Genomic DNA, 20,427 nt, shown 5'->3' with positions numbered 1-20,427 from the left:
AATTCTTGTTATGTGCGCTGTTGTTTGCTGTGCCCAGTTTCTAAATGACTGATTTGCAGCCCTGAAATTAATTGCCGTGTGAGCGTTCACATTCACTCCCAACGGACAGTTCATCAGCATGTACAGTGACAAATCATAGCCGTTAAAACTGCTGCTATCTGACACGCATGATCTATGAGGGAAACACACCGGAAATGGCTGCCCACTCTTTTGGCTCTTGTCGTGTTGTAGTTGTCCTTCGAGAATCACAAATTGGGAGCGGAGCATTGTGTTCGGCCCTGCTGACAATCATATTTACAATCATGGTTGAAGAGATTGGGTAAATCTTAAAAAAACTATGCTACGCTGTGTGCGTCCACCGGATGCTGCCCCAAAGGGCGCTACGGTGACGTTACAGTGAAAAATCTTTGAATAAAGTTGTTATTTTTGTTTTCTTTCCATACAAAAAGTATTCTTGTAGCTTCATAATAAAGAACCACTTACATCGGGGTAAAATATTAATGACAAAATTTTAATTATGGGCTGGAGTAAGCCTTTAATGCATACAAACATTTTTCTTCTGAGATTTAAAAATTCTCAGAATTCTTAAAGATGATAATTTGTATACGTTTTAAATAAAGATTTATAAATATTTCACTAAAACTGTGTAGTTCTTTTGTTATTTTATTGTTGTTTTCTACATATATTTATATTTACATTATTATTATGATTTTTTTTTATTAAAAACTAGTTATTATTAGTCGGTATAAAGGTGGTTCAACACATGTGTATACACAGATGTATAAATACAATTTAAAATAATACATCATTTCCATCACAGCATTAAGAAGCTGATTTTTGTCTAATCTAAAAGCAATTTCTGTTTTCTTTAGTGATATTTTTGAGGCGAGATGACATGATCGGCACTGGATCAGACCCCATTTATTTAGGTGATACATGTATTTAGGTGATGATAAGATGTACGTCATTTAAACAGCATGAGCTCTCCATCATAACAATCACCCAGCATGCATCTCAATCTCACAGATGATGAAGATCGAGAGAGGGGGCTGCAAATGGATCCAATAGCGGCGTGGGGGTCTCATTGTCCACTTGAAGCTTTAGAGGGCCTTTTTACGGGAGCGTGTGGGAGTTACTGCCCGGCCCGACAACCACTTCAGCCAGATGACTGATGCTGGGAAAGCAGAAGGAGATCATCATTAATTGATGCAGTGGCAAATGTAGGCGGCTTTGGAGAAGGAGCACACACGCTCTCATACTCAAACATGAACACACAAAAGGACAAAGGCCAAAGTCGTGGCTGCTGAAGAGCAGAGCATATTTGAATATTGAGGCTGGGTAATGCTAGCATTTAACCGCTCCATTATCGGGCATCTTTGCTGCGTGTTTGGAAATGGGAATAGCAGTGTCATTTAGTTTGTTTTTCTGTTTTGACACAATCTTGTTCGCAAGGGTTTTTCAGATCTATTTTGGATGCATTGTACTGTGTGTGTGAGGGGATTTTATTTAGGACACTCCATTATAATGGTGGCGGTTCCTCTAATTGGAAAAACATACCTATATCGGCCTTGTTGAAAAACTCAAAAAACGTGCCTATACATAAAATTCACTGCAATGAACACTAATGGCAGAAAAACACCAACCACTTTTATTCCTTTTCACACAAATTACAGTTCTAACACAATACTGTTTTTTTACGACCTTTTCCTTTTACCAGAGTTCATGGTTTGTAGACCAGTACATTTTGACTAGGGGTGGATGAAGTACCCAAAATCTTGTAATTTTATTTCACGATAACTATATATATCACACATATGATATATAAAATATTAATACTAGCCTAAATGTAAAAAAAGCTCAAGCTCACTAAAGACAGGTAAACATTGATTAAATATGAATAAGAATCTAATTACAAACAACAGGACAAAAAAAACGACAGTAGACAACAAATAAATATTAAAAACTTAAAATAATCGCAAGTAATCAAATGTATAAAAACACTGCATATTTTCCACTGTGTAAAATAAAGATATATATTTACCATTTATTTTATATATAAAATTTAATAATAAAGTTACTAAAGCTATTTAGTAATGAAAAGTGAGAGATTAATGTCTCTTTTGATGTCTGGTTAATGTGAATGAAAACTGGATACCAGATTGGATATGGGTAGCTCTTAAAGTGACAGCAGTCTAATATTCGTGCTGCCCAGATCTAATATAATGTTGCACATTTTTTTGTTTCGTAGATGTTTGCTTTCACTTAACACCTAAATGACTTTTTACGAGGTTACTTGCAAATAGCTAGGTTTTGACACATACAAGTATGTGTGTTTAACTGTTCGAGGCCTATAAAGCTGCAAAAATAACTCCCACGCCCTGTGAGCCCAGACTTCCTGTGTGTGCACCTCTCTGACAGCACTTAGGAACAGTTTCTTAGACTTTGCATGCATATATTAAAATAAGCTTTATTTCACTACTGATTGCGTTCAATGGCTTAAAATCACATGATTCTAAGCACAATGCTTAAAGGAGCTGTATGTAGGATTTCGACTCTAAAGCATAAAAGTACCATAGAATGTTTGCAGATATTTAAGAAACATGTTACGTTAACGTACTTTATTCTCCTTAGAAAATGTGCGTTCCGTCCCCAAATGTTTTGGCCTCTGTTTTGGTTCGTGAAACCCGCCCACTGCCAGTTTAGCCAATCATGCTTCAGAACCACGGGTAGCCAGTTGGCTGAAGACAGAGCGTATTTCATTTCAGTCATGGAAGCTGGCAAACGAAAGGGGTCTGAGCGGGAATCTGGCAACATACTGTACGTGTGCGTCAAGTCTGAGTAGAAGGGGCCGGGTAAAAAAAAAAAATGTCTATTTTGAATTTGGACTGCAATATCTAGTTCAACCACTCGGTGTCAACCCTACAACAGCACCTTTAAAAACGCAAGCAAACGGTATGCCGTTACACTATAAATTAGGAATATAAATGTAAGCAAAAACTGATTATTATAGGATGAACAAGTCATTCAAGAAACCAACTTTTTAATATTACTAAAACCTATATTTAATTTATTTATTTTTGTCACACTCTACAAAAAAGGTACAAAAGCTGTCACTGGGGTGGTACCTTTTCAGAAGGTACACTTTTGTACCTGTTAGGTTTAAATATATACACTTCAAGTACAAATATGTTCCAAAATGGTACCGTTTGACATCATTGACATCAGCCTTTTCTAACTGGTATGCATCAGGCGATTATTATCGGTGATCAGTTCTACCTCCACATCTTAAATTAAACAATTTTCTGAGCATTTTGGTGTATCTCCAACTGAAAATATTCATTTCCAAAGCCTGATTTTACACTACAGATACCAGATGAGTTTGTCTGTTTGTTCTTTTGCATCAGAATACATACCCCAAATGTACACTATAGCAGCTGTCAGCTTTGTTGGGTGTTTTCAGTAGTAATTGACATGCTGAGATATAGCTGGTGGACGCCAAAATCTGCCTGTGTTTTAGCGTTATATAAAATATTAGGTCAGATGACCTTATCATTGATACAATTGCAGTTAGGATCTCCAGGTATGCATGTGTGTTTGTGTGTCTCTGACCTGCCATCTGATACGGCATAAAATACTAGTTGGATCACAGAGCGTCTGTCTGCGTGTTTGTGATAGTGTGTATGTGCGTCTGCCTGAATGCTTGATAATTGACATGCTGTAAAGCAGCAGGGGAAGGTTTGTTTGTGCTCTGCCGCTGAAGGCAGCTAGTGGGGGGAGGACACTCTGTCAAGGCACAGCCTGAAGGACCCAAACTTGGCCCAGCGCTGATGGCCTTGGTCTGCTAAGATATTGCAGCCATCTGGTAACGACACCCAGTCTGAACGGAGCCTAACAAGCCATAACGAGCACAGTACCAGGGCAGAGCTGCGTTGTCTGCTCTTTGCCACAGACCTAGTTGTAAACTAAAACCACATTGATTGCGTGTGTCTGTGTCACATTCACAGTGCTGCGGTGCTTAGCACGGTAGATTAAGGATAGTGGAAGTCAGAGGCGTTTCTGGGATTTCACTCAGGGGAGCTCAGCTTGTTCAACTAAAATATTTATTTGCACTTTTTAATTTTTAGGGCTCTGTTTACACCTGATATTAAAATGAGTTATTACATGTAATGCTAAATACAGGTGTAAACAGTAGAGGCTGACCGATTTACAGTTTTGCAGATTTTATCGGTCGATATGAGCCTGTTGCAGAAATATTGATATCGGCGAATATGCCGCCAGTGTGGCACCGATTTTTTTTTTTTAACAGAACATGTATACTGTTTAGTAAATAATGAGCACTGTGCCGCCATTATGCAGATGAAATGCTTCTGTACACTTAAATCAAATCACCATATTGTGCTTCTGAATATTAAACTGTAAAATACTATTCAAATACAAATCCTCAGAAAATACACATTACAGAATTTGTGAATAAAAATGCATTATTTTTTCATTCATGTCCAAACTTTTGACTGGTACTGTACCAATATACACGTAAAGAATATTGGTATCGGTATCGGTCCCGAAAACAACTATATCGGTCGGGCTTTAGTAAACAGGGTGTGAAACTTTTTGTTTTTGAGCTTTTCCACTTTCAGTCACTCCAAAAACACATAAAATTGGGTCACTTTGTTGTGTAGAGGGTCAAGTGGATAAATGTGTTTGAACAGCCACAAAAGCCACTTGGCTGTCTGAAATAGTAAGTTTGGTTCGAAGGTAAAAATGTAACACAGACTCTGTGTAGTTTTGTGGCTGTTAGAGCATAAACAAGCATAAGCTGCTTTCTGTATTATTTTCTCTTTTTGCATTTGTAAGTAAACTGTGTGAGCTTATTTCACAATATTAGATCGGAAGATCAGAAAAGCCCGTGCGTACACCTGCCCACATACACTTCCCTCACGGAAATCAGGAAATTAGTTTAAAGTGAAGGTGGAAAAAAATTGAAATAGCAGGTGTGAGCAGGAATGTGTCTCTCTTGTCTGCTAAACTAATCGACCAAACTGCATCTTAAACCTTGGTGTAGAAGGCATAGAATGCAAGGCATAGAATGAAGATTAGATCATACATACCACATTTTGGGATGAGAAATATATTTAGCTTTGGCAGCTTACATTACCGTTCAGATGCATTTATTGAATCAAAAATACAGTAAAACAGCGATATAGTTAAAAATGTAAATAACTGTCTATTTTAATATGTCTTTAAAATGTAATTTATTGGCAAAAGCTATTGGAAAAAGAGTTCTCTGATCTTTCAGAAACCATTAGAAGCATTGCTTATCACCAGTTTATAACAGAGTTGTGCTGCATAATATTTAAAAAACATTGTTGCTGAATATAAAGTTTCGAAATAACTGTTTTTGAGCCATTGTTCTTACATGACATAAAATGTACTTGTCGTGTAAGTAAGTTATGTAACATCCTGTATTAATTACAGTTTGTAATTATGTTTATGTAACAGGCAGCTATATTACACATACATAACATTTTGAGTCTGTTACAAAGGTAATTACACTTAAGTACAAACTTGATACACTTTATTTTAAGAAGATTATGCCTTTAATGTAATTAGAAAGGTATTACATTTAAGCACATATGTGACAATCTTTTGGTCACATAAGTAGCTGTGTAACAGACTTGGTGTGTAATAAATGTGTAATAGTAGCTGCCTATTACGTCTACATAATTGTAAATTGTAAGGGCAAACTGTTCCATAACTTAGTTGCATAGTAAGTACATTTTGTTTTTAAGTACAATGGCTACTATTAAGTACTAGGTAATTACTCTGTATTATGGACACCTTAAATTAAAGTGGTACCATAATTTATGTAATGTAAAAGTCTTTTATCAACCTCAAACTTTGGAACAGTAGTGTATGTGCTGCATTTGTGGTCCTAAAAGGTCAGACAAATGTTTTTGGATTTCTTGGAGGTACAACAGTTAGATGCTTTATTTTTAATACAGCAAGTGTGAGATTTTTACACTTATCCTGAATTGTTTTTTTTTTTTTGTTTTTTGTTTTGTTTGTTTTTTGGCAAAGCCAATTTTTACTCATATTTTGCACTCACTGGGTGTTATTTTTGGACCCTGACTTTAACATTTCTAAAACCAACAAAATAACAATCAAGTAACATTCCTCTCTCAATTTTTGCTCACGCGCCAATGTTTACCCATCCGCCTGCCAAAAGTGGCACAAGGTTTCTAACCCTCATTTGTGTTAGCTAGATATTACACGTCATGCACGCAACACACTCAGTCTCTTGGTATCAAGATGTAAATTCATGAAATAGTGGGATCTAGTACAATTTTCTCGTTGTCAAAGAAGTGCATGGAATGTTCCACAGAAATATGCGAATTTTGCCAGTTAGCCAGTTGGAATGATGCTTTATGAGTGTCATTAGCCTGGACAGAAGCGACTGCATCAATCATCTAACCCGTGTGCTAACAGATACAAGCCCATGCTTGTTTTAAATGCAGTGATCTTTCACACCCTGGCATAATGAATCTCAGTGAGCTCTCACAGTGTGAGTAGAGCTCATGTCGTACACTACAGTAGCTGACTGAGTGTTACTCCTCCCCAGCATATTATCATCTCAGAGCTAACGTAAAGTCTAATGAGTGTAATAAGAACGGGGAAACGGAGCACAGACAATGCTCATGGGATGACGAGGCTCAACGCTGTGATTTAAACTTTATAATTGCTGTAATTGTTGTGCCTTTGTTTTGTGGTGTTTCTACAATCCAGTCTAGAATTTCGATCTAGACTCTGCTGACCACAACGGACTGAAGAAGCCATGAAACATCAGCAATAGACATCTTCTATTGATCGCTGAACCACGTCACGCTATTCATTTTTATGTCAGTTCCCGTGTAGCACTCATTATTGACTCCACTGTACATTAATGAGTAATTTTAGATGTCTAATGGCAGAAGAATTATAGGCTTTATGCTGTTACAATAAAGCCCCCCACCACAGAACCCCCCCTAACGCGACTAATAACTGTCACAGATTGAGACGAAGGCTATAATCAGGTTCCTGTGTTTTAAAAAATGGCCGCCTCAGTGCTGTCACCAGCTAAAGTGGCTGTGATTTCTAAGATTATTGTGTTAGCTGCTCTTTGTTCACTCTGCATTTTCTCTTTGTCGGATAAGAAAATGCCTGGCTATGCTTCATTTACTCTAGTTAAAAGGAAGGGAGGAATGAAGGGGGCGGAGAAGGACAAAAAAAAAGTATAAATGAGATTAACTTCTATGGATCAAGGACCTGTGTGAAACTATTTACAATAGTTATTTGCTATTTATTATAAAAGATTGTTGTAGTTTTAAAGGATTGTCACTGTGTATTATAAAGGGTGATACAGGTTCAGCAGCAGTTAAAGGGCTGAATAATTTCTGAGGGGGTGGAAAGTATCTAATTATTTCTTGCTAAACAATTTACTGGGAAGTAATGCAACAGACTCATTTACTGTATAAGCAGCACAGATGTCATAAAGCACAAATGCTGGAATCATAAGTGCAAGTAATGTGCAAAACATATTCAGAATTAGATTTTACTGTATGTGGAACCAAACAAAATATTTTATTCCTCTGCAAGAGTGATATTGACATATTTTCTAACAATTTATTCCCTGTTTTTTAAAATCACGTTAAATCCTTTTTATGTTTGATAATTAAATTGACAGACTTCTTGTGAAGTTAATTACATGTTTTAATTGAATTTAATGGTAATTAAGGATTATTTTATGACAGGCTCAATGTACTGACACATTTCCAGGAATGAATCAGGTTTGTAAATCGAGAGCCATCTGCCAATCCAATAGGCAATCTGTAAATATTTTGGCTTCACATGAAGTCAGGGTGAATCAGAAGTAACTACAGATATGTCATTCCAATTTGTGACATGCATCATTGGTTGTTGATTAGATTTTAAGATGCGAGCATGGCATTCAAAAATGGAGGCAAACAACAGTGAGCTTGCAGGGATGGGATTTAAGTGGACTTAATGAAAAGTCTGGAAGGCCTCACCAGGAAGAAGTTGTTTTCACCAGAATGTTGTTTAAGAGGACAAAATGCATGGATGTATAGTCAATAAGATCAATACATTTTAAAAATATTTCATGTTGACTGTAATTTCATGCATAGAAGGAACTTAGTCCTAGAGTCTTCCGCAAAAGTTCTCGTCCACAGTCTGCTCTTTGTTTGATACAAATGCTTGTCTTCTCACTAAATGATGTTTTTCTGGCTTGTATGTTAATTTTTATGTTTAATAGGTTTTTCCATTTGTGTTTTGTTCAAATTCAGTGTGACTTTAGTTCTTACTTACTCACAGGATATAATACCACTGTTGATGTTTTTTACACTCAAGATCTGTTTGATTTGCTGTTTGAGTGTTTTATTAATGTTTTTTTTGTGTATGTATGTGTGTGTGTGTGTGTGCGTGTGTGTATGTTTGTGTCTCACTAGCTTTCGTAACCCTTCTAAATGGCGACCAGGCACAGGATGCCATCCGAACTCTGCACCAGACATCAGTCCGAGGCCGTGACATCACCGTCCAGCTTCAGCCTACGGATTCGCTCCTGTGTGTCACCAACCTGCCCTACACTGTCGCTGCCGGACAGTTTCAGGAGCTGGTGCGCTCCTATGGCAACATTGAACGCTGTTTCCTGGTGTACAGCGACCTTACCGGCCACTCCAAAGGCTACGGCTTTGTGGAGTACATGAAGAAGGACTCAGCCTCCAGGGCACGGTCAGAACTCTTGGGCAAACCGCTGGGCGACCGTGCACTCATGGTGCAGTGGGCTGACGTCAACCAGCTGACCTCTGCTGACCACCTCCACTCAAAGTGCCTATGCGTGGATCGCCTGCCGCTAGACTTTGAAGACTCGGAGGAGCTGGCGCACATTTTTTCAGAAAGCTACAAACCCGTCTTCTGCCAGGTGAGATGTGAAGAAAAGTAACAGACCATTTGTATTCAGGCATTTCACCTCCACCTACATTATTTTAAGAAAAAAATATTTGGTGAAGTAAAGGTGATAATATTTCTTAGTCCAATGGAAAAATAATTTCTGTAGAGCAACTGCAATTCAATGAAATATGCTGGTTGCTGCCACTTGCAGTCTTTTAAAGGGACAGTCCCCCCCCCAAAATGAGAATTTTATCATTATTTAATCACGTCATGTTTGTTTCAAACTTGTATGGCTTTTTTATTCTGTGGAACACAAAAGGAGAAGTTTAGTGCATTGTTTCTGGTGCTGTTTTTCATACAATGAAAGTGAAAAAATGGGAACTGTCAAGCTTTAGAAATGATGTAAAATCACCCATAAAAGTTTGCGAGACAAATTCATTAATTCAGTTTAAAATAACCAACTCATTCGTCTCATTTATATAAGGATCTGGCCACAATGATTGCTCTGTATGTTTTGAATCACATGAAAATAGTTTATATGAGTCATTTGTTAGGGAATCAGACTAAACTGATTGTACTGCGCTTTCCCGATTCATGAGAGTAATTTTTTTTCAGTAATTAGACTACACTAATTGTCATGTATGTTTTGTTTCACTTAAAAAAAGTGAATCAAAAAGTCGTTGCTGTCATTTGCTTGGGAATACACTGTGAGTTTTTTATTTACTTAAACGTTTAATTAGCCAAAAAGAACTACTCACTTAAGAATCATGTTTTAGAATATAATTGCTTGGTATGAAAAAACAAGAACATAAACATAAGAATCCTTCTTTCAAAAATATGACACTGCCTTAATTTGAATTTGGCTTTTTTTTAACGGTTTATAAGTGTACTTCATTTGAGTATCCTGCAAGTACACTGCAGTAGATGTTTCTGATTCAAGAAAAGAAATGGCTCGTAAGAATCATTTGTTTGGTACTGTTCTTTGTTTGTCATTGACTAATAAGAACAAACTCATTAATGTTCATCAAAAAGGCTCACAAGGGTGTTCATAATTAGTTCAGGAATCAGACTAAACTGGTCACATCTTTCTTCATTAGCATCATTTGGTTCCAGTATTTTTTTGGAGCTGTTTCTGAATACAACCTGGTTTTCGGTTCTCAGCCTAGTCATTACATAAGTACTGATGGTCTGATCGTGGCTTTAGAGATTGAGTTCTCTTGCCAGACCAGGTGATGAGAGCTTATGTGGAAACCCTACCCAGCCTTCACTACTGTCTCCACTGTGTTAATAAGGAGAGCTTTTCACCATGTAAAGCTTCTCCAGAAATCAATACCGTGCAGGAAAACTGCCTTTAAGTGCTGATGCAGGATACGGTTTCCTCAAGCTCCATCCTAATCAAAACCATTAAAGCTAAAGGGCAACACTGACTTTAGATCTACAGTTAGGGCCAACACCAGCCAGCACAGTAATCAATACGCTACACCCTCTCAATCCTATGAAGCTTTGCAGCAGCACTAAACCCACACCATCTGTTGGAGTGTTTGAGATGCATCAAGCTCTCAGGACTTTGACCTCAAATTGCATCACAGTGCTCTCAGGCCTCTTTAATACTCGAGCTTTGCTTCAAGAATCAATAATGGAGCTCTCTGAATATTGCCGCCCCCACTACTGTAAAGAAATGAGATAACTCTATGAACTGCACTAGTGATTCAGCTCATTTCTGTGCAGGAGATGCCAGGAAATAAGATGCAAAATGTGCCTTGTGTCGATAGAAAATGTCTCATCAATATTTAGGAGGTTTTTAATGACCTGAAAGCTTTTTTCATAACTGGATGATAATTGGAAAGACTGACTCTAGTAATGTGTTCTCCTAATTGGAGTTCTTCAACTCAGCTGTTTAGATATGTGGAGTTATTTCAGGGTTTGTGTAATAGCAAAGTGGTTTTCAAACCTTTTCAGGTGATTGTTCGCTTTAAAAGTAAATCAAAAACAGCAGACCACTTCACCACCCCAAATGACATAATATATATATATGTGACTTATCGGCTATAAATGGACTTATCGGCTTCTGCTCAAAAACAACAAAGGCACTTGTCGGCTTTTGCAAAAAAACCTGAACTTGCGATGCCTTGAAAGTGGACTTTTTGGCAAAACGGCAGTCAGCTTTTTTTGAGCTGATTGTGGCGTTTAGCATTTTTTGCAAATGAACTCACTTGTACATTTTTTCTACTGTTTTGCTGATTTAATTGAAATTAAAATAGACTGAAAATTAACTAGATGTTAAACTGTTACTCCACCCCAAAATGAAAATTTTATCATTAACCACTTAACCTCATGTCGTCCCAAACCCGTAAAAGCATTGTTCAGCTTCGGAGCATAATTTAAGCTGGGAGGCTTGTAACTGACCCATTGACTGCCAAACAATTACCGCTGTCAAGGTACACAGTTCTGTGTTAGACGCAATGGAACTAACACAGAACTGCATACGCTATGTGCGTGTACAGGATGCTGTCCAAAATTGCGCTACATTGATGTTACGTTCCAAATCATTAAATAAAATCGTTATATTTGTTTTCTTTTTTCTCGTAGCTTCATAATAGAGCCTCCCGGTTTTCATCCAAAATATCTTAAATTGTGTTCTGAAGATGAACAAAGCTTTTACAGGTTTGGAACGACATGGGGATAAGTGATTAATGGCAGAATTTTCACACAAGAACCATTTATGAGGCACAATATCTCCTTTGTGTTTCTTGAAGGAAAGTCATGCTGACATGATGGTGAGTAAATGACTTTTACTGGCTTAAAGTCGAATTAGCTTGATCACAGTTCTCATTTAGAGTTAGTTTTCCCAAAATTACTATGATGTGATATGAAATGACAAAACTCTTGAGTTTAGTTGACAGGAAATGTCGGCGCCAATAGATGCGTTTGAAAATGCATCTTTTTTTTCTTTCTCACATCTCACTTCCCACTTTGTCACTCATTCATCTCGCAGTCCCCCTCCCTTCTGTCAACTCTCTTCCTTTTGCCTTTCTTTTTGAGAAAGACAGCAGCAGTTATGTTATTAGATGACTCAGCTTGTCTGTGATGGGCATATTCTGACCCTGGCACATATGACGGTCTCCTACACTGACAGCTGGACGCAAACACAGTGCATCCAGATATATTTAGGTGGACGTGATTAATCACAAATGTGGGGATTTTTGATTGCTGCTTTTTGGTTTTCTTTATCCATTCTTTCCCCTCTCTCTCTTTGTCTCCTCTCTGTTTGTCTCTGTGTTTTTATTTGTTTCCTTTCGTCTGATATGAAGGTCAACTCATCTGCTGACCCGTGACCTGACACTCTCAGTAGATTTTGAAGGCTGTCATAACACACCCACAAACAAACATGTCACTTTTTAAGACAACCTACTTCCTAAGGATGGAATTTTCATATTCCATCCTTAGGAAGTAGGTTGTCTCAAAAAAAACAAACACAGTATATTTACAGTATATATGTATGTGTGTACAGTGCTTAAACAGTGCTTTGATACAACCTGTGTTGTTAAAATCGCTATATAAATAAAAATGATTGAAATGATTGATATATATATATATATATATATATATTGTGACGGGAGGAGCCAGCGACAGACACAGTGGGCTGTCAGGTTGTTATTGACAAAGCGCTATATAAATAAAAATGATTGAAATAAAAGGGGATCTGTGTCCTCGTCGTGCCCTGGGAAATATATCCAGGGGAAGGGTCCATAAGGGGCGGATATATATATGCTCCGGCAGAGTGGGATATATATATATATATACCCTTCCTGGACCCACGAGGACACCAGCGTGCATGCGGGGAAGAGACCGGTCTCCCGAGGAGAGACGCGGTCAGGTATTTATACGGTGACAAGGCTAATCCTTCAGGTGTAAAATACGCCCCTCCTCTAGGCTAACTATCAATGTTTAATGTCAAGGATGTATTCATATTGATCATACAGATGAAGTGTGCTTTATAATGCTGCTGCATTATTAATGACCACATGTAGGTAATTTAAAAGATTTATACATGCATTTAGATTTAGCTTTTAAATTGATCTTTTATTGTTTTGCTGTATATGCAGTTTTGCCATGCTTTTATTTTTATTACATCACTGGATTAGTGCTTGCATGTTGAGTGCATGTATATATCTCTTTTTTTCAGGTTTATGTTTTATTGCCAGGTTATGTTTCTCCTAGGTATAATTTAGTATAAAACATTTATTTGTCTGTTTAGATCAGAGTAGTTAAACTATTAAGATATTTTAAATATGGTGAATCTTACTTAAAGTTTTAGTGATTTTGTTATGTGCTTTTGTCATTTTGATTATTATTTTAAAAATGTCTTTTATTATTATTATTTAGTCATTTTTATTTACTATTATTAGTAATTTTATTATTAGTAATTTGACAAAATTTCTTATTTTTGTTTTTCTAATAGTTTCATCTGTTATTTTATTTTATTTATATTTAATAGTAAAAGACTGGATAAAAAAAAGCTTTTTAAAACCTGGCTGTGACAGGTTGGCCTGTCTAGTTAATCTAGTTCTTTTTTTTTTTTCTTTGGATAAAAATGAGTATTTAACCTTTCACCCAAAGTTTGACTAAATGTATCTGTTTTACTAATTCAAATCTGTTCTAATAACTCAATCCATGTAGCTTATTGACTTATGGTGCTATATAAGCCATTAAGACTAGGAACCAGAATATCATACAGATTTGATGGTGTCTTGGGACCCTGTGCAGAGACCCCTGGGAGCCATACTGTATCTAAACTCTAGAATATCTTCTCAAGTTGGAGTCTTGTGACTTGGGGCAATTTAAAGAAATCACTGGGGAGATGGTTTTCTATGAACAAACACTTGTTTCTTGATCTTATACCAAGTTACATACGAAGTTTTTTCATACTTCACTACTGCCTTGACATTATTCTTTCATTCATACTTCCTAGTGCCCCCTTTTTCTGTGAATCCCACTGGGGTCTTTCTATCGCTCTCAAAGGTCACCCATTTATAAAAGGAAATAGAACATGTCCGAGCCAGAGGGAACACACCATGCAGACGTCCAGATACATTATTTGCTTTTGATGGAGTACTTTATGGTCTACTTTATACTGTTTGTGTGTGTTTAAATGGAGGTGGTTGTTGTATTGATTTCTTTAGCCTTAGGTCAGTAATGGCTGGTGGTTGAACATCTCAGTGGGTGTAGTCTCAGCCTCAGACATCACACCCACGGACTGTTGGCAAAATAGGAAACACTTCAGAAATGTTGAAGTTGCCATCTGATTGGTTGAATTCTACACAGTTTTTGAGAGATTTGTTAAGTGTGTCATTACTGACTAATAAATGGAGTTCTACTCCAATCTGTTATTGTAGGAACATTGACGTTAGGGTTGTGACATTCCTAATCTGGTAATTAACGTGTGACAACACTGGTATAGCGGTATCGTCGTAGTAGGGCGGTAGTTTGAGTTTTCCATCTTTTTCTTGCATTCCTTCTCTTTAAAGAGCATGTAAGCGATCTGCATATTTTACTTTTGCTTTTAAATTTGTGACAGTTTGCCAACAAGCAGTTGTTTGCCTTTTCGTTTGTTGGAGCCCCCCCTCTTTCCCTCACTTTTTCCCTCACAAAATTTTTTACTTTCTACATTAGCGGCAGTTCGACATCAATCAACAAAATACAACGTAAAGCATAGAACGAAACAAATACAAATACACCATGTTATATGCCTAATATAAAATAACAAAAAACTTACACAAGGTTTAAATAGGTATAGCTAAAAATCTGTAAAGACTGAGGAACAATTAATTATGAAACGTATGACCTTTATTGGCAAAATGAGTAAGAAAATAAAGAGGAACAGACGGTGTCCACCTTGATGTAAAATATAGGTTAAATAAAACAAAAAACCGTGGAACCAAATAAATGAGAAACTAATGTTGTTTAGTTTGTTTGTTTTAACTTCCATTATCACGTATCATTGATGGCAGAAGTCAACAGGTTAAATATTTTAACAGTTGCTTTTGCGTTTTGTTTTGAAACTCTTCCATCATTATCTTGTCTTTCTCACCTCACTGTTCTTGTCCGTCAGCTCGACTCACTCTCCTCACGTAATGATGTTTATTGTTATAAAAAAATCTAAATGACGGTGTCACGTTGGGCAAGGTAACACCGGTATCACCGTCAACACTGTCTATTGCAGCAACCTTAATTCACTTTACTTTTTCACATCCCTAAACATTATGTTGCGCAAAACATAGTTTGATTGGCTGCTTTACATGTCTTTCAGATGGCTTCTGAGCAGTTCTTGGCCAGTAAAAGTTGGTCTGGCTGTGCGAGACTATGACTGCACCCATATATCCACTCTCTCCTTCCTGTCTAGTAAAGTTTTAAAGCCTAACACAGGAAACTCATGGAGTATCATTATTGTGTTATATTTTTTCCAAGTGCCCTGCAGGATATAGACTCATGACAGAATCAGTTTGGGCCAAGAGAGAACAGTTTACCATTTGCGCAGCTCAGCAGGTTTACAGAAATTATTTTATGCTCCAATTTGTCACACAGACGCCTGTCATCATATACATACAAACAAATATACTTCCTGTTTGATTTTGCTAGTCTGTGTGTGTGTGTGTGTGTGTGTGTGTGTGTGTGGTTTTTTTTGGCTTTGATAAGAGCCCTGGATGGTGGCAGTCTTTTTCTGTGCCTCTAAATATCTTTTCATTTTCCGTCTCTCTTTTTTACTGTGTTTTTTGAAACAAGAGATGTAACAAGCTCATCTGGGGCTGTTTGTTTATTTTTGTGTGTGTGTGTGTGTGTGTGTGTGTGTGTGTGTGTGCACGCAAATTTCAGAGCCTGAATAGGTGGGCGTTTTAAAAGCAGGAACATGAAACAGAGGATCCCATAAAAAAGAAAAATCCCAAATGTAATCTTTTTAATATGAGATTTTTCCAGAACTTTTTCCTAGACAGAAATGTGACTAAATGGAGAGCAAATGGTGACCGTTTCCTGCTTCTTGGATTTTTCTAAATATCACAAAATTGCGTTACCATTCAAACGTTTGAAATGACTGAAATTACTACTTTTACTACTTTTTACTACAAGGAAAGAAAATACATAAATGCCATTTTTTTTATTTATCTATGACTATTTGCTACTTATATCTAACTTATCTGTTCATCAAAGAAACCCTAAAAAATATTTGCACAACAATATTATGTAGATCAGCATATTAAAATGATTTCTGTAGAAACATAACACTATTATACTGTATTAATCAGTGCTGAAAATTCAGCATTGCGATAACAGGGATAAAATATAAATATATTAAAATACATTTCAGAAACATAAAGACCCCTAAGATTTTTCAGCGGTAGTATATCTCATTTGGAGATACATTTAAAATTAAGTCATTAAATTTAGAGATTAGATTTTTTAAATGTATTACATTGACCAATAATAGATACTTGGAGAGAATCACTAAAGGTACTTAAAGGTACACAAACAAATTGCCTATAGCAGTAATAAAAATAAATTCAGTCAATAATTTTTTTTTCAGTGTAGCAGTAAATTAGAAAAGAAATAATTCTTTAAGAACACTATTTATTGAAGACATACTGTAAAGATTTCTTTCATATAAGAGAGAAAATAATCTGTTATGAGTTGAAATATCTATGAACTCAATCAAGTTCTTTCAAGAACAAATGATCTGCATTAGTGCACATTAATTCAATAGCTCTGTTCTCGTATGGCAATGATTGTCTCATTATTTTATTGTATTCTTCTAAATTTATTTGGGCATCAAAAGCAATGAAACACAGAGAAACTGAATTTGGTGGGACGAAGACACCTGCTACTCAAGCGATTACACACCCATTCAACTCAAGGTGCTGCTTTAATAAGTTCATTTACATTTTCACAAATAACTTTGTGAATAAGTCTGGTATCAAAAACACCCACAAGATTTGTTCTTTCATATTTGACTGCTTTAATCAAATTCGCACATGTTTCATCATTGACGTTTTCTGCTCTGAGCTCTATTAATTTTAAGGAATTTTATATGAAATATCTGAGTTGACATTTAAATGAAAGGTAACTGAAAACTGCTGAGCTATAGGAGAGCAGTAAAATGCTCCTCTGGGTAGGTAGATTGTGGAAATGGTCTGCATTCACCGTAGTGTTCAAACGGCCACATACACACACACACACACACACACACAAATGTTTGACACTCTTCCAAATGACGAATGCTTTTCCTTCTCTATATTTAGACTTTTACATACGCTGTCCTGACTGCATTATAACTGGCACAGATAAGCCCGGGTTCCTCCGAGACATACCGCACCACTTATTACTGCCAAGGACGTACGCCGTGTGTGTGTGTGTGTGTGTGTGTGTGTGTGTGTGTGTGTGTGTGTGTGTGTGTGTGTGTGTGACAGTGTGAAAGAAATATCCAGGCCATACTAGTACACATTACAGATTCATGGCTTCCTCCATTCTAACCAGCATGTATGTATTCATGTCTGTGCGTATGTGCATGTATAAGGTCCCGCTTTGAATTCGGCAGTGTGATTCCCTTTTTGCTTCTATCATCCTTTATGTCAGTGCTTTCTGTCTGTCGCCTAATCAGCCCATCTTCATCTCACATTCTCTCAACATCCTGTCTCTTCTTCAGGGCTCCTTATTTTCCATCTTCTTCGCTGTCACTAGGACATTATCTGTTCACTCACTCACTCACTCTCCAGAGCTCTCTCTCTCTCTCTCTCTCTCTCTCTCAGTCTTTCTTTCCTCTATCCGTGTTCCCTCAGGAGTCTCATTTCCAACAGAGTAACTGCCAATAGCTGATCAGTTTCTCCCACCCCCTCACTTTATAGAGTCCCTCGATTCAACCTTCATCCTTTCTTTCTTCATCTATCTTTTTCTTTCTCTCAGGCTGTGTGAAGACTGTGCATCAGTGTTTACTGCTCTGTTTTTCAGGAGTAGTGAACATATGAATTCTTCTTAATCTATATATATATATATATATATATATATATATATATATATATATATATATATATATATATATATATGAATTCAAGTTTATTTGAGTTTATTTCGTTGCATAGCAGCTTTGCACAAATTACGTTTCTACAATATTTAAGGCTTTCTTTTTTTAGTCCTAGACAAAGTGTAAATGCTGTTTAAACTGAAAGAAACTTGCACCGACTAATCTTAAAACATGCCAGTGACTTTGTTTTGGTTTAAGACGCACCCCAGCGAATCCTGGCTTAGGCTAAGCTGTCTATGAAACCAAGCATATATTTAACAGTAGCTTATCAGTTCAACCGCTTATATGTCAAAATGTATAATATATTGTCATTAAGTTAACAATGTTTTATTGATTTGTCCTTGCACAGATAAGAAATTAACAGCACAAAATCTGAAAATCAGATCTGAAAATATTGAAAAAGAAAATTCCTTCAAAACATGATTTCATAATGTCCATGAAGCACGCAGCTGGTTCCTATGAGCACAAAAAATATCAGGTGAAGTGAGTCGTACTATTTTTGTGCCCTTTTAGCTTTATTTGGTATGTCCACCTTTCGCAGCAATTACAGCAGCACATCTCTAGGGTCAATATATTTTCAGAGAACTTCCACACTAATGTTATTCCATGCCTTCCATTTCCTTTGAATTTAAAATAATTCTGTACAATTTATTTTCCAACTCACCCTAAATTTGCTCAATGTGCTTGAGGTCCAGACTTTGAGGGTCCAGTCCATCATTTTCAGTGTTCCAGCTGATTTGTTCCGTTGCAGGTAGCTCCGGCAATAATTCGTTTTATGTAATGTTTTTGTAATGGCCAAGTCAACAGAAACCACTGAAACCTCTTAAACACGTCAAGCATTCGAACAATTTTGGCCTCCACTGTACTATAGCGACACTAAACAAGTCAACACAAAGTTATTTTCGTTTATTCTTGCTGATGAAAGAAAATGAACAGTTTAAAAACAACAAAACTTTTAATTAGTGTGATTCTTTGTGATGAAGTTTTTAAATCAGTCTGAATTAATCCGTATTCCTGGTTTTGAATCATGGACTGAATTGAATCAATTTGAGGTCAGTATTTAGAACATGATCCAGACTATCTAAGAGCCGTGGAAAAAACGTAGTTTAAAGCCAAACACGATGAAGGAGTGGAGAGAGGAGGCCGTTCTTTCCACTGATGAATCCCTGGCAGTTGGTAGAGATGTTTTGATGAGGCGCCGCTGGACTCCCTCGAGGCAAGTTTAACAAAATGACGCACATAGATGAAAGTCAACACCTCGCAACACATCTGGAGAGAGTGTGTGTGTGTGTCCATGTTTACTCAAGCTCACCTTGTAAATGCTCTTGATTCCCTGAGTGTTACCTCACAAGGACTGTGAGATTTTAATGCTCTGCCTGGTAATTGTGCTGGGAATTAGAGAGTCTTTAGCATATTTGCAAGTAGACTGGTGTGCAAGTGCAAGTTTTTTGATGGTGAATCACTTTACCGTTAAACATGCTTCTTTGCGAATTGATTTAACATGTGGTCCTAAATATTTTGTTACCTAATGCAATAACGTTCATACATCTCTAAGTGCGGCTTAAGTAACCGTGGTGCTTTTTGGGGGGCGGTGCATGTTAGAGATTTCATATATGAAATTCATATAATTTATATAATAATCATATATGAAATATTATGGATATTTCTTTTTCGAAAAGTAAAAGAGAGGCAGGTTTCTCTTCAGCCCAACCAGAACTATAAACAAGGAACTTAGCCTCCCGCTGGAACGCAGAACATTCTCCCACAGACAGAGTCTAGTTTTAGATTTTTTAGATTAATGAAAGCATGAAATGACGTCATCTCTGTTCCTGATGCGAAGCTACTGTATTAAGGCACAATATTTTTTCACTGACTCAGCAAAGATGAAATGCTGTGATATGCTGCTTGTGATGAGAACACTGTTTTTTTTTGCATAGTAATTCTTTTTCCTTCTTAACCTGTAAATGGCTTCTCTTTATCAGTAGTTTTTATGAATCAAACTATATTTTATGCCAGAAAGTAATACATTTGTATTTCTGTCTTACCTACCTAACTAAAAGATTATTTACAATTTCGGCAATACCTTTTTTATTACCTTTTTATTACCTTTTATTTTTACATGACAACTTTGTCTGACCTGTATTTTGGTGTCTTGGACTGGTCTGACGACTTGGGAATGTAAAGTTTATATTCGTATAAACTTAAGAATATACTAATTGTATTCATATATCAAATATACAGTAAAAAACTAAATTCATTCAGACACCTTTCTCACATTATCACAGTTTATTTGTTACAGTTTTAGTAAAGTTTAGTAAATGGTAATAAAATGTGACAAACTCAACAAATCCATCTTGAAAATGTCTGATTACTTTGATAGAAGGAATGTAATTAATTAAAATTTAAGCGCACAA

At 36.6% G+C, this 20,427-nt stretch overlaps 1 protein-coding gene across 2 annotated transcripts in view; it reads left to right on the top strand.

Annotated features, from left to right (window-relative positions):
* The window catches only part of raver2 (ribonucleoprotein, PTB-binding 2), a 59,320-nt gene that overhangs the window by 16,105 nt on the left and 22,788 nt on the right, over positions 1 to 20,427 (top strand). For both annotated transcript variants that reach the window (XM_043240967.1, XM_043240966.1), the window contains exon 3: positions 8,502 to 8,974. In XM_043240967.1, the coding sequence (XP_043096902.1) occupies positions 8,502 to 8,974 (473 nt within the window). The remainder of the gene's footprint in view (positions 1 to 8,501; positions 8,975 to 20,427) is intronic.

Source organism: Puntigrus tetrazona, chromosome 6 (genome assembly GCF_018831695.1).
Source record: "Puntigrus tetrazona isolate hp1 chromosome 6, ASM1883169v1, whole genome shotgun sequence".
In the NCBI taxonomy this organism is placed as follows: domain Eukaryota; kingdom Metazoa; phylum Chordata; class Actinopteri; order Cypriniformes; family Cyprinidae; genus Puntigrus; species Puntigrus tetrazona.
This window is presented reverse-complemented; position numbering and strand designations above follow the sequence as displayed.